The 13,498-nt window shown below is 40.2% G+C and overlaps 1 protein-coding gene across 4 annotated transcripts in view; it reads left to right on the plus strand.

Annotated features, from left to right (window-relative positions):
- The window catches only part of Exosc3 (exosome component 3), a 40,380-nt gene that overhangs the window by 17,721 nt on the left and 9,161 nt on the right, over nucleotides 1-13,498 (plus strand). The window contains exons 2-4 of one of the 4 annotated variants that reach the window (XM_087183669.1): nucleotides 6,098-6,277; nucleotides 7,465-7,579; nucleotides 12,617-12,766. In XM_087183669.1, coding sequence (XP_087039795.1) covers nucleotides 6,098-6,277; nucleotides 7,465-7,579; nucleotides 12,617-12,766 — 445 coding nt within the window. Of the gene's footprint in view, nucleotides 1-6,097; nucleotides 6,278-7,464; nucleotides 7,580-10,625; nucleotides 11,781-12,616; nucleotides 12,767-13,498 lie in introns of those variants that run through there. The other 3 variants (XM_087183670.1, XM_021252000.2, XM_087183668.1) reach the window with 3 other exon arrangements.

Here is a 13,498-nt window from a genome sequence, read left to right on the forward strand (position 1 = left end):
CATGAATGGCCAGTAAACACATGAAAAGATGTTCAGCATCATTAATCATTAGGGTAATGTGAATTAAAATCACAATGAGATAATACTTTTCACCCATTTAAATGACTTTAATAAAAAGCAATAACAAATGTTAGTGAGGATATGAAGAAACTGGACCTTCATACATAACTGGGAAACATGTAAAAGGGTATAGCCACTTTAGAAACATTTGAGTTTCTTCAGAAGTATAAATTTATCATGTAGCCAGTAATTTCACTCCTAGGTACCTATCTATCTAAGTGAAATGAACACACACACACAAAGACTTGTATACAAATGTTCACAACATTATTTATAAAAGCCAAGGAGCAGAAAATGCAAATGTTCATCAACCAGTGAATAGATAACAAAATGCTATATATTGTAGCCATACAAAAGAGTACTCTTCAAAAGTATAAGGAATGACTTAATATGTGCTCCAAACATGTATGAATATTCAAAACATGATATTAAATGAAAGAAGATACACCAAAAACTGCAGTATCTTATTCAGTTCCATCTACATGAAATGTCCAGAAAAGAAGACTAGAGACAGAAATTAGATTATTGCTTAGGTGAGCCTAGGGTAGGAACAAATGGGTTAGGAGCAAATGAGTATGATAGATCTTTTTAATGATGGAAATATTCTAAAATGAGATTTGGGCAGCAGAACAATCCATAAACTTACTAAAAATAAATGAACTGTGTACTGAAAATGAGTGAAAATTATAGTATGTAAATTATACCTCAATAAAGGTACTTTTTAAAAAACAAACCTTTTCTCTTTATAAATTGATTGTTTCAGGTACTTGTTAAATTTGATAGAAAGCGGACTAACATAGCCTCTGATAACTAAGTAATCCCTAGAGTCTGATCTAGGTATATAGGAGATTTTTTTAACTTGATCAGCAACAAATGCAGTCTCCAGCAGACTTCTTACTTTCCATTAATAAAAAGAAGTTGGCCCATGCAGTAGTGGATTGGTCATAAAAATAAACTACGGTAAAGGAGGGTTGTTTGTTTTTGTTTTTGTTTTTGGGTTTTTTTGTACTGGGGATTGAACCCAGGACCTTGAGCTTTCGAGGCAGGCATGATGCCATTGAGCTAAATCCCTGGCAAGAGTTTTTTTAAAGTATAAATTCACAGGACAAGGAGAGTAGGAAAGAAGAGCAGATAAAAATTTTCAACAAATATGGTAACTAGCACAGAGGAGACAGTTACCTAAAACAACTGCAGGTGGGTTTCTGAAGCTAGGTGAGTCATGTGCCCCTAAGAGTCCCCAGGAGCATAAGCTCTTGGATGTATAGACATAGTAGATTGAGATACTAGAGCCAGGCCTGGTACATGCCTGTAATCCCAGCATTCGGGAGGCTGAGACAAGAGGGTTGCTGTGAGTTTGAGGCCACCCTGGTTTTCGTAGTGAATTCAAGGGCAGCCTGAACTACACAAGACCCTGTCTCACCAAAAAAAAAAAAAAAAAAAAAAATTGAGATACTGGTGGCGTACAAGGAGACAATGAACAAAAGTATATAAAACACAAGGCCACAAATTGAAATGAGGTAATCAGTAACATCATGAAAAGTAAAGGGTTTTATATAATGTATAATTTGGCAAGTGAAAATAATTTTGCACTATTGTAATACTATAAAAAAATAGCTTCTGAGGTAGCCAAAAATTGTACTGTAACTCTGCTATGTGTTGGCCAAGGGAGAAGAGTATAAAGTGTGGAAAGGGGAAGAGCTAAGTCCTCATCCATCTCGTCAAGGAGTCAATAGTCACACTTAAAATTAAGGAATCAAGCAACCTCAGGATATTATTTCAAAATATTGAGGTAAAATATCAGGGAAAGAGCTGTGAATGAAGGTGATTGTCTTTTAGGATAAGAACTAGAGGGAGGCCACAGGTAGGCATTTTCTTCATCTTCCCAAAGTGAAACTCTGCATTCATTAAGTAATAATTATCACTTCTCCTTCCCCCTCGGCAACCACGGCTGTTTACCAAAAGCTTTTCAGACTTTTAAAATTATTTACCTACATTATTTAGGTGAAAACTAGAAATGGCTATTTTATTTTCCTTTTATTTTCAGTGCTGGGGATTGAGCCCTGGGGTTCTCTACCACTGAGCTACAAGCCTAGACTTTTTTATTATTTTATTTTGAGATAGAGTCTCCCTAAATTGACTAAGTTGGCCTTGAACTTGCAATTCTCTTGTTTTAGCCTGCTGAGTAGCTGCGATTGCAGGCAGGTACCACCATGCCCAGATTAGAAATGCATATTTTCAAAGGTGGAAGATAATGTTACTGTGTTCCCTCAAACATATTTTTCTCAGCCAAGAGCAAAAGTAAAGTTTAAGGAGTCCCTACAGGGATATTCATCATAAAGTGTCTGTGAAGCTAGAGAAACATCTAACAGGTTTAAAGTAAGTAGAGCTTTCCCTGGTACAGAAGCTCCTTCATAGACTTTTGTACAATGCCTTTGATATACTAGTTCTAGGTTCTGGGAATATAAGTGGTGCACAGATTTCATAGCTTTAATCCAGTGTGTTTATGTTATAATAAGTTATGGACAGTGAGCTGTGGAAAAACAGATCAAGGACAGTTAGCTCCAACTCAGGGTCAGAGCACATTTCCCGGAGGGGGTAAGGGAGGGAAACAAGTTTTAAAGGAGAGGGAGAAGGGGATGAAAGATTGGGTTGTCCTATTAAATGTCTGTCTCTATACTACTTTTTAATTGTATTTTCAAACAAGAGAGAATAGTATTATAAAAAGCAATCACATTCTACTTATTAGATGCAACCAGTTTTAGGATTTGGCTATACTTGCTTCGTCTTCCCTTCTTTTCCTATGGAAATAATTCTTTTATTGTGGTAAAGTATATGTAACACAAAATTTACCATTATATATAACATAAAATTGACCATTTTAGGTGAACCATTTAACCTTAGTCAGTGGCATTAAGTATGTTTACATAGTTATACAACCCTCACTAGAACTTTTTTCCTGAAACTCTGTGTCCATGAAACAGTAATTCCCATTGCCCCTATCCTCAGCTTTCTGAACCACTATTCAACTTTCTGTCTCCATGGGTTTGCCTATTTACATTTCATATAAATGGAATAATATAATCTGTAGCTTTTTGTATCTAGCTTCTTTCATAGAATAACATTTTCTAGGTTCATTTATGTTGTAGGATGTATCACCACTTAGTACTTTTTTTGGCTTGAATAATATTCTATTGTATAATATATCCCGTTTTGTGCATTCACTCATCAGTTAATGGATATTTGCATTGTTTTCACTTTTTTGGCTCTTACGAATAATTCTGCTATGAACAATCATGTGCAAGTTTTTGTGTAAAAAGAATGTATTGGTCACCTTACCGTCACTGGGACAAAGTACATGACATACATAATTTAAGGAAGAGAGGTTTATTTTGGCTCACAGTTTCAGAGGGTTCAGTCCATGGCTTTAGAGCAGAAATGGCAGTGAGAGGGCATGGGAAAGGAAAGCTTCCCAAACAATAGCAGCAAGAAGCAAAGAGTGAGGAAAAACAGAGGAAGAAGAGAGGAGGCAAGGATAATAATATAACCTTCCATGTCACACCCCAATGACACACCACCTGGAATCAGGCCTTTCTTCTAACAGCACATTCAACTGAATTCATCCATGGATTTATCCCCTGATGAGTATAGCACCCCCTTGAGCAAATCACCTTTCAAAAACCCCACTTCTGAGCACATGAGACTTCTGGGAGACATTCTAGATTAAAATAATATAATATATAATATAATATATTAAAATAATATAGTACATAGGCTTTCCAATTCTCTCGGATATCCTAGAAGTGGAACTGCCATGTTATGTGGTCACTGTTTACTGTTTAATTTTTTTTCAGTATGCAGGATTGAACCCAGGAAGTAATAAGCTATATCTCCAGCCCCCTCCTTTTAAAATTTGTTTTATTTATTTATTTGGTACCAGGAATCAAACTCAGGGCCTCACACTTGCCAGGCAGGCACTGTATCACTGAGCTACATCCCCAGCCTCTACCCCTTTTTATTTTGAGACAGGGTCTAAGTTGCCTATGCTGACCTTAAATTCTCAATCCTCCTGTCTTACCTTTCCAAGTGCACACCACCTTTTTGAAGAAGCCTCAAAATGTTTTTCCAAATGGCCGCACAATTTCATATTCCCACTAGCAAGATCTTTTTCTTTCTTTATCTCCCTTTCTCCTTTCCCTGCCCTCCCCTCCCTTTCCTTCCTTTTTTCCTTCATTCCCTTCTTTCTTAAAAAAATTTTTTTTTGGTAGTAATAGGGATTGATCCCAGGGAGCACTGAGGTACATCCCCAGCCCTTTTATTTTATTTTTAGATTGAGTCTCAGGAAGTTCTTAGGCTGGGCTTGAACTAGGCAAGCACTCCATCACTGAACTACTTCTCCAGTCCCTTTCTAAAAATTAAAAAAAAATTGTTTAGGGCCAGGGAATTAGCTCAGTGGTTTTGCTGCCTGCTGTGCAAGCGCAAGGACCTGAGTTCAGTATCTGGTACCAAAATAAAAAATTTTTAAAAAAATTTTTAGACAGAGTCTCACTAAATTGCCCCCGATGGCCTTGAATTTTTCAGTCCTCCAGCTTCAGCCTCCAGAATTGCCAGGATTACAGGAATGTGCCACCACATTCCAGTTTTTGATAATAGCTATGCGGGGAGGGGGGGATAAAGAAGTCTCATTGTGGTTTTACTTTGCATTTCCCAGATGATTAATATTATTAAGTATTTTTCATGTGCTTCTTGGTCATTCATATACCTTCTCTGAAGAAATGTCTATGTGGATCCTTTGCTCATTTTTAAGTTGGAAAATTTGTCTTTTTATTGTTGAGTTGTAAACATTCTTTATAAATTCTAGATACATGTCCTTTATCAGATGTATGATTTTTTCAAGTATTTTCTCTCATTATTAGGTTTTCTGTTCTAATTTTGATGAAGTCTATATTCTTTATTTTCTTCCTTGGTTGCTTGTTTTTTTGTGGTGTCCTGTCTAGGAAACTACTATCAGATTTGTCTAAGAGTTTTATACTTTTAATTTTGACATTTAGATTTTTTAACTTATTTAAAGATATATTATGTATGTAGCTTGAAGTAGGGGTCCAACTTCTTTCTTGTGCATGTGGATATCCAACATCATTTGTTGAGATGGAGAGAGGGGGGAAAAAGAAAGGGGAAAAGGGGAAGGGGTTGAAAAAAGAATTAATGTGTGTCATATAGATATATATATCTATATATATAGATATATATATCACAACTCCCCAGGATAAATGTGATCATTATGCCCTGCAAACATGTACTAATGAAAATGAAAACTAAAAAAAATCATGTGTTGAAGCAGATTATTCTTTCCTCCACTGAATTGTCTTGGTAATCCTTGACTAAAAGTGTTGATTTGTATATTCTTAATTCTGTTCCATTGATCTATGTTTAGTCATTATGCTGGTAGTACACTGTCTTGATTATTGTATCTTTGCAGTAAAATTTGAAATCAGAAGTGTGAAGCTTCCTACTTTGTTCTTCTTCAAGATTGTTTTGGCTACTCTGGGACCCTTAAGAATTCATGTGAATTTTAGGAGTAATGTGTCAATTTCTGCAATGAAGCTAGTTGGTGTTTTGATAGGGACTATATTGAACATGTATATCTATTTGAAGAGTACTGTTATCTTAATATTAAATCATCTGATCTATGAACATAGGTGCCTTTCCAATTAAATGTTCTTTAATTCTTTCAACATTTTGTAATTGTCAGAATTTAAATTTAGCACTTGCTTTGGTAAACTTATTCCCAAATATTTTATTCTCTTTAATGTTACTTTTATAATAAAGGGAATTATTTTTAATTTTTATTTTTGGATTGTTCAAGTCTATAGAAATACAGTTGATTTCTGTATATTGTTTGTGCACTGAATTTGTTACAGCTGATGTGTTTTGTTGATTCCTTAGGATATTCTATATAACAGATCATATCACATGTAAATAGAGATAATTTTACTTCTTCCTTTCCTATCTGGATATTTTAAATTGGTTTGTCATGTAGAACTGTTCCAGATAGAACCTCCAGTACAATGCTGAGCAGAAGTGGCAAATCTGAGGAAAAAGACTCCAGTCTTTCAAAATCTAGTATGGGTCAGGCATGGTGGCACACACCTGTGATCCCAGCACTCTGGAGGCCGAGGCAGGAGGATTGCCACAAGTTCGAGGCCAGCCTGGCTACACAGTGAGTTTAAGGCCAGCCTGAACTGTATAATGAAAGCTTGTCTCAAAAAAAAAAAAAATCTGGTGTGATGTTAGCTGTGGATTTTTCACAAGTGTTCTACAGCAGGTAGAGAAAGTTCCTATATAATTCTGTAGTTTATAGAGGTTTTTTAAAAAAATAATTACAGGATGATAGACTTTGTCAAATGTTTTATGTTCATCTATTGAGATGTTAAATGAATTCTTTAAATTTTTTGTGAAGGTCCAGTGAAGCCATCTGGGCCTGGCCAAACTCCACCTTATTGCTGTTACTGATGAGTTAGATTTTACAACCTCATGTGACCTTATGCCATTTATCAATGAAGTACTTCCAAGCTCCAAATTCACCCTTTACTGCCAGCTCTGAGAAACTGGACCTGGACTTTAAAATAGTTTTTCCTTTTCTATGTATCATAAGCTTTATAGGTAGAAGGCCCTTGCAAGGCACTGCAAGAGGAATGAATTTGCTTCCTTGGCCCAGTGTGCTGATGAGCACCCTGCAGCTCCGTCAGCTTCTTAAGTATCTCTTCCTGCTTGGTGCCATGCGAACCCAGCATTCAACTGTTTTCCCTAGCATTCTATTGGGCAATTTTGTTGCAGAGGCTTCGAGGAGATCCCTCCTAGAAACAATAGCTTTCTCCAGCACCTTAGAAGTGTCAGCAAGTTCTGGAGAGTGGATTTATGGACAGTTCCACCAGCAGATTCCCAGTTACTTGTTGTTATCCAATGAGCCATGGCCATACTCTCTCCAAAAAGTTCTTAATCAGCCCTAGCTTTTGGGTGCAGTGTTCTTCTTTGAGTACTCTCAATACTAAAGGTAATGACTGTTTCTTGTACCTGCACTGCTATATTTTTTAAAGCCCTTTTTGTTCTTACTAGCCATTCCCTCATTTGTTCATATGTCTTGTTAATTAATAGTCATTATTTTAAACTTTGCCTGTTGAAAGTATACTGTGTGGTTTGTCTCTTGTTTATACCCTATGTATCAGTCAATGCTTACTAGAGAAACAGATTTAATGCAAGATATACAAATATATAAGAATTTACAAGATTGGCTTACAATAGCTGCCCACAGAGTCCGGTGTGGAAGAGTGCAAAAGGGCTGTCTGTGTGCTGGAGAGCCAAAGGATCCAGTCATAGGCCAGGAGCTCACTGTAGCGTCCCATGCAGATCCACATCAGGAAACCAAAGAGTCTGCACTGGAAGGCTGAAGGGTCTGTTTTGGAAGCCAGGAGACAACGTCCAAGGTGAAGGTGAAGACTGGAGCATCTCTGAAGAAATAGAAGTGAGCCTTCGTTTCCCTTTTATACTATTCAAGCAACAAGCCTACCCATGGTAGGTCTTCTGTCTTCAGTAAATCACCTCAGCTACACCCAAAACTATGCTGATCCAATTTAGTTGAGTGTTTCTTACTCAAGTTGACACAATCAGTTAATTATCACACCCAAATAGAGGCACTTTAAGCTTTTCCCATGCACTCATATATGTCTGATCCAAATATATAGAAAGCACTCAATGAATACAATCCTATAATAGCATCATGACACACAATTTTCATATGCAGTTGTCACTATTTCAAACTCTTATTTCTTACACAGTTACTATTATGCAAAGTACAGTGCACTCTGCTCAGAGAGCTTGCAGTGTGGCAAAGAAAAAGAGAATCAGTGTCTAAGAAAATAGCAATAGCTTAAGTGATCTTGGGAATATGGCAGAATGATAAAAATTTAAGAAACTGAAGAAAATAGTGAGATGACATGCAGAGATAAGCTGGAGATAGATGATAAAAGTCTTGCAAAAGTTGTGATTTAAAACATCTATAGCAGGGCTTGGGGATTTAGCTCAAGTGGCACCATGCCTGCCTCACAAGTGCAAGGTCCTGAGTTCGCTCCCCAGTACCCCAAAAAACATCTGTAGCAACTATCTGAGTGGTGACAACCATATGTTTTTAGAATAAATCCTATACTTTGATAAATATATTAACTATACTTACATAGGCTCTTTTACTATTTCTGTGTATAAATCAGCATGTAGTTCATTTGTAAGTTTTAGGAACCAGCAAAATATAAAATATGAAAGGTTCATTTAGGAGTTTCACCTCCTTTAGGATGTCTATCTTGACCCCTACCGTCTACCTATGAAGAAGTGACTAGTTCACTCTTTGTACTAGGAGTTGGGGTGGGAAAGATGCTCTAACCAGGTTGTTACTTTCCATCTTAACACTGAGTATCTTCCCATGGAGACAGTGAATTCTCCCAGTGGAGGGGCCAGGACTCAGCTGCCTGACCAGCTCAATTCCTGTTCAGAGCAAATGCTCAAGTAGTGCTATCTGAAAGGGAGAAAAAAGGCCTAACTTCACTAGGAAACAATGACAAGCAACAGTGCATTGCTATCTTTTGGACTTCTAATGTAGCAAACATTTCTAAAGAGTAATTTCTGAGAGTCTGGAAGGCCTTGGTCAGGTCTAGCCTTTCCAAAGGCACTTTGGAAATTTCTTCATGGGGAGTACTCAGCTATGAGGACATGGAAGCTAGAGGCACTTGAAGGTAGAGCGGCATCAACTGCATTGGCTCCAAGCCTGTAAGCCCCCAGCACAGAATGGGTCTGGTGGGCCTAGGCCATCCAAGGGAAACCCCCACCACCAGACAGAAGATGAGGCAGGCAGGCTGCCTGCTCTGGTTACCAGATTCCTCTTTATTCTTCAATCACCCGCGGCCATTTTTCAACCAGGAAAGGAAGCATGTCTTGTACCTGAATGTGACTTCGGGACCTGGAACCCAAGGGGCCTTGGGGTCAGCCCGGGTGCAGGTGAAGTCCAAGGTGGCACTTGGAGCCGGGATCCCAATTCCTGCTGCCTCAGCCCAGGCACTGTCACTCACCAGAGGCCAAGGGACACCAGGAAGCAAAGCACAGATATGGCAGCGTGCACTGGGCAGGCACTTTCTGATTTCCTGCACTATTATTTGCTTGGAAGCAAACTGAACTGGTTTCCACATGCTGCCCCAAGAGGAAAGTGACCTTGATAGGGCTCCATCATCAAATCTGGGCCCAGTTTCTTCCAGAGATTCCACTATGACCTAGAGGATCCTGAGAGACAGGTCAGGGAACATTAACTCTTTCTTGTCTGGTCGGGACCTGAGCTCTTTGAACACCCTCAGACATAGCCTTTGTCACTAAATACTAAATTCTACTTGTTCCAAATTCACTGGATCTGGGTTGGTGTGGGGAAGGGAGAAGCACAATTTATATCATCTCTGCCCAAGAATCCACCCTCTGGCCAGGGAGACTAACTAAGAAATTATTTAAATAATCTGATTGCAAAACACATACTGTATCTCAGTTGGCCTCTTCATGCAGGAGAAAATGGCTCACCAGCATCTTGCCAAATTTGAGGCATTTTAGTGAAGGGTTTGCCTTAAACTCCCAAAACTTTTTTTTAAAATTCACTTGGGAAGCAAAGAGATGGGCAGTCAACATGGGGGAAACTAGCCTTTGGTCAGAATCACATCCTCCCAGTTTCCAGCTTTCACTAGCTGGAGAATTGATCAAGCTCTAATTGAATGAAACAGTTGACAGAGAAAATGGTGATTCCAAATGAGAATAAAAATAATTGAGGGCTCTGAATTACTTGTACTATGGATTTGGGATTCAGCTTTTTCTCATGTGGGCAACTAAAGTGTGCTCCAGGGGAAATAACAGCAGGGATTTGTCCGAGTTACTGATTTTCCCAGGCCACATAGTAATAGCTCAAGTTTGTGAAAAGGTGCATGTAACATGTGCATGTTTGCAGTGGGCAAAATATAGGGAGAAATATACACCTAGGGTGATATCCCTTAGGTATTTCCCATTTTGTGTCACAAATAATCACAACTACACATGACAGTGTGATAGTCAACCTGACTCCATCTGTGCCTCAATGCCAGTTTGTACCTGTGCTTGAACAGTGCTTGTGCTTGAACAAAGCATCCAAAACCCCCACATTCTGCTTGGCAGTAAACTTGCTGCAGTTGCAGGACGTTTTGTAGCTCACTTAGTGTGTGTGAAACTTCCTTGCACCCCGCCCCACTAACCTGGCATGGTTCTGCTTCTGTAAAATTCCGCTTGCTCTCCCCTGAGCTGTTTTGGATGAGTGAGTTCAAACAATAGAGATGTGCCACACTCTGTGCCGGATTCAAGCCCACTTATAGCTTTCAGTTGGGGAGGGCTCAGCGGAGAGCAAGAGGAATCTTACAGAAGCAGAACCATGACAGGTTAGTGGGGGTTGCAAGGAAGTTTCACACACACTAGGTGAGCTACAAAACGTCCTGCAACTGTAGCAAGTTTACTGCCAAGCAGGATGTAGGGGTTTTGGGTGCTTTGTTCATGTGAGAGCAGTTTGTTCAAGCACAGGTACAAACTGGCATTGAGGCCCAAGATGGAGTCGGGTTGGCATTCACAGAGCCCTCCCCAACTGAAAGCATGATTTAAAAGGAGAAATCAAACTGCTTCCCATTGCCAAGGAAACTTTCTGGGTATCAGCCCTGCTTGATGACTATAATAAATGGGCTTGAATTGGGCACAGAGTGTGGCGCATCTCTGTCGTTTGAACTCACTCGTCCATAACAACAGCATACCAAAAGAGACAACAGGCAAGACCACTAACGTTATGTTTATTTCCCTCTATGTTCTTCGTGTTGTCTACAATGCAAATAGCTATCTTCTCCAGTAGTAACCAAAAGGTTTTTTTATTTTTTAAGAGAAAAAATCTTGGTACAGAGTTAACCACCTTTCAGAGGTCGAAGTTGGAAGCGCGGGCCGCTAAGCTCAGCAAACGTTCAATTTCCGAGGCCCCTCTGCTCAGTAACCTGAGTTCTAAAGAAATCCTCGGGAAGCATCCCATTATAAACAGCGCGACCGGAGGCACCGGAAGTGGAGGCTCCTTCATCTGTTCAAGCTACGCATTTCCCGCGGATAGACTGTAAGATTAACAAACGGCTGAAGACACAATTAGTGTTAACTAGAGGGTAAGGGGATCCGCGGCTGGAGTGCAACTAGGTTTCACAAGTTTAGGCCCAAGACCCAAGGACCACAACTGTCGGAAACAGAAGTCTCCGGGTGGGCAGACAATTGGATGCGGGGCAGGAAGCGGAAGCCGGGCGCCGGAAGTGGATTTAGTGGCGCCTGCGATGGCTGAACCTGTGCTTGTTGCCGAATCTCTGGCGGGCTGCAGGGCGCGGGCGGCGCGCACTGTGCTAGGTCAGGTGGTGCTCCCAGGTGAGGAGTTGCTGCTGCCTGACCAAGAGGAAACAGACGGCCCTGGCGTTGCAGGGGAGCGACCCTTGCGCCTGAATGCTGGGATGTGCCCGCGATTGCGCGTAGTGTGCGGCCCTGGCTTACGGCGCTGCGGAGACCGTCTGCTGGTAACCAAGTGTGGCCGCTTTCGTCACAAGGAGTCTGGCAGTGGCAGCAGTGGTGGCATTTACTGGGTGGACTCGCAACAGAAGCGGGTGAGCTGGGACTTGGGAGGGGCAGCGCTGCGCTGCGGTGAAAGTGGTATCCTCGCTGTGGAAAGACTTCTCAAAGAAGCAGTTATGGGTCCTTATAGCCTTCCTTTGTTAAGACTAGCTTACCGCCACCGTAGTCTTGTGTCCACGTGTACATCTTCTAGAAACATAGCCTGAGAAGAGCGATCAAAAGGCTTCTGGAGACCTTGTATCATGGTTATGTTCAAAATCCCAAACGTCAGGAACCAGCAGGCTTAGTTTTGGAGTTCCAGAGGACAGAACCAGTCGCAGAGAAGTTACAGGAACTTAGAAGTCACAGAGAGTTAAATTTCTCTGAATAGTTAAGAACTTTGATATAGGCAAAACTGTCTAAAAATGGAATGGGCTGCCGTGGCTGTAAGGATACTTGTGTACTAGAGTTAAGTGCAACAGAGGCAAGGGACTTACTGGTAAGGATATTGAAGAAAAATGGGATACTGGCTCAGATTAATAGAGTATTAGAAGCTAAAAAGCCGGCGAGGGGGGGTGCCCAGGTCCCAATTAGAGTACTCTGGAGACTGAGGTGGGAGGATTGCTTGAGAGGAGTTGGAGACCAGCCTGTGTAATCAAGACCCAGCCTCAAAACAAAACGAAAGAGTCAGCAGTAGCAAATTTGAGGGTTCATGAAAGTGACATATGATCACATTTCTTGTAAGATTTGTGTTTGTAAACTTGAATTTTAAAATAATTTCTAAACATCTCTTTAATGACAATAAAGTAACTACTAAGGACTTGTAGAAAGAAGGTATCCTCCAGCGATAGGTCATTCATGACTGTTCTTTCCTTATTTTCTTTTGTAGTATGTACCAGTGAAAGGAGACCATGTGATTGGCATAGTGACAGCCAAATCTGGAGATATATTCAAAGTTGATGTTGGAGGGAGTGAGCCAGCCTCTTTGTCTTACTTGGCATTTGAAGGTGCAACTAAAAGAAACAGACCAAATGTGCAGGTAATGATAGGAGCCTTTGGTTTCAGTAGTAAAAAAAGAAGAAGAAGAAAGAAAAAACCATTTCCCAGAACATTCAGCTATCCAGAAGGCTCCTCTTAATTGTCTCTAAAGTATGAACCATTTTCCTACTTCTATGGGATGATCTCCAGACATTTGTTTAATGGCCCCAGGCTCCAACAGTTCCTTAGATGCTCCAGCTCCAGGACCACAGCCATATACTTACATTTGTTACATTAGTTCTTGGGATGTTTTATCTCCACTGAATTGAATATATCCATATCTATTGCACAACTGAATCAGCCATGGGCTTAGGGAGGAGGGACAAATATTGCACATTGTCATCAGCATCTGTCCATCTTGATTCTTCCTCCCTAGTTCCTTATTCACCAGATTGTAAGTCCTTGAGACCGACAGAGGAGCAATCATGTTACCACAGATTTTCAATTTGGGCTTTTCAGGTAGGGTAGCCATATTCTTCTACCCAAGCCTTTGGCGGCTTCCTTACCTCTATTCATTCACCTCTTACAGAACTTTATTTAATCCTATTTTCATCTATATGAGTCTGTCTCTGATCTTTTGCATGTCCATTCCTTTATCTCTACTTATCAAGTTCAGGTATTAGCTCCCTTTTGACAGGACCCAAAGATCTTCTAAACACCCCTGCCTCCATATTTTTATCCTTCCATCCTGGCTTTTGACAGGTGACATCCTCACACCTTTCCTTTCTCAAAA

Source organism: Heterocephalus glaber, unplaced genomic scaffold (assembly GCF_053883595.1).
Source record: "Heterocephalus glaber isolate CG9 unplaced genomic scaffold, H.glaber_assembly_v1.0 deba00001481, whole genome shotgun sequence".
Classification (NCBI taxonomy): Eukaryota; Metazoa; Chordata; class Mammalia; order Rodentia; family Bathyergidae; genus Heterocephalus; species Heterocephalus glaber.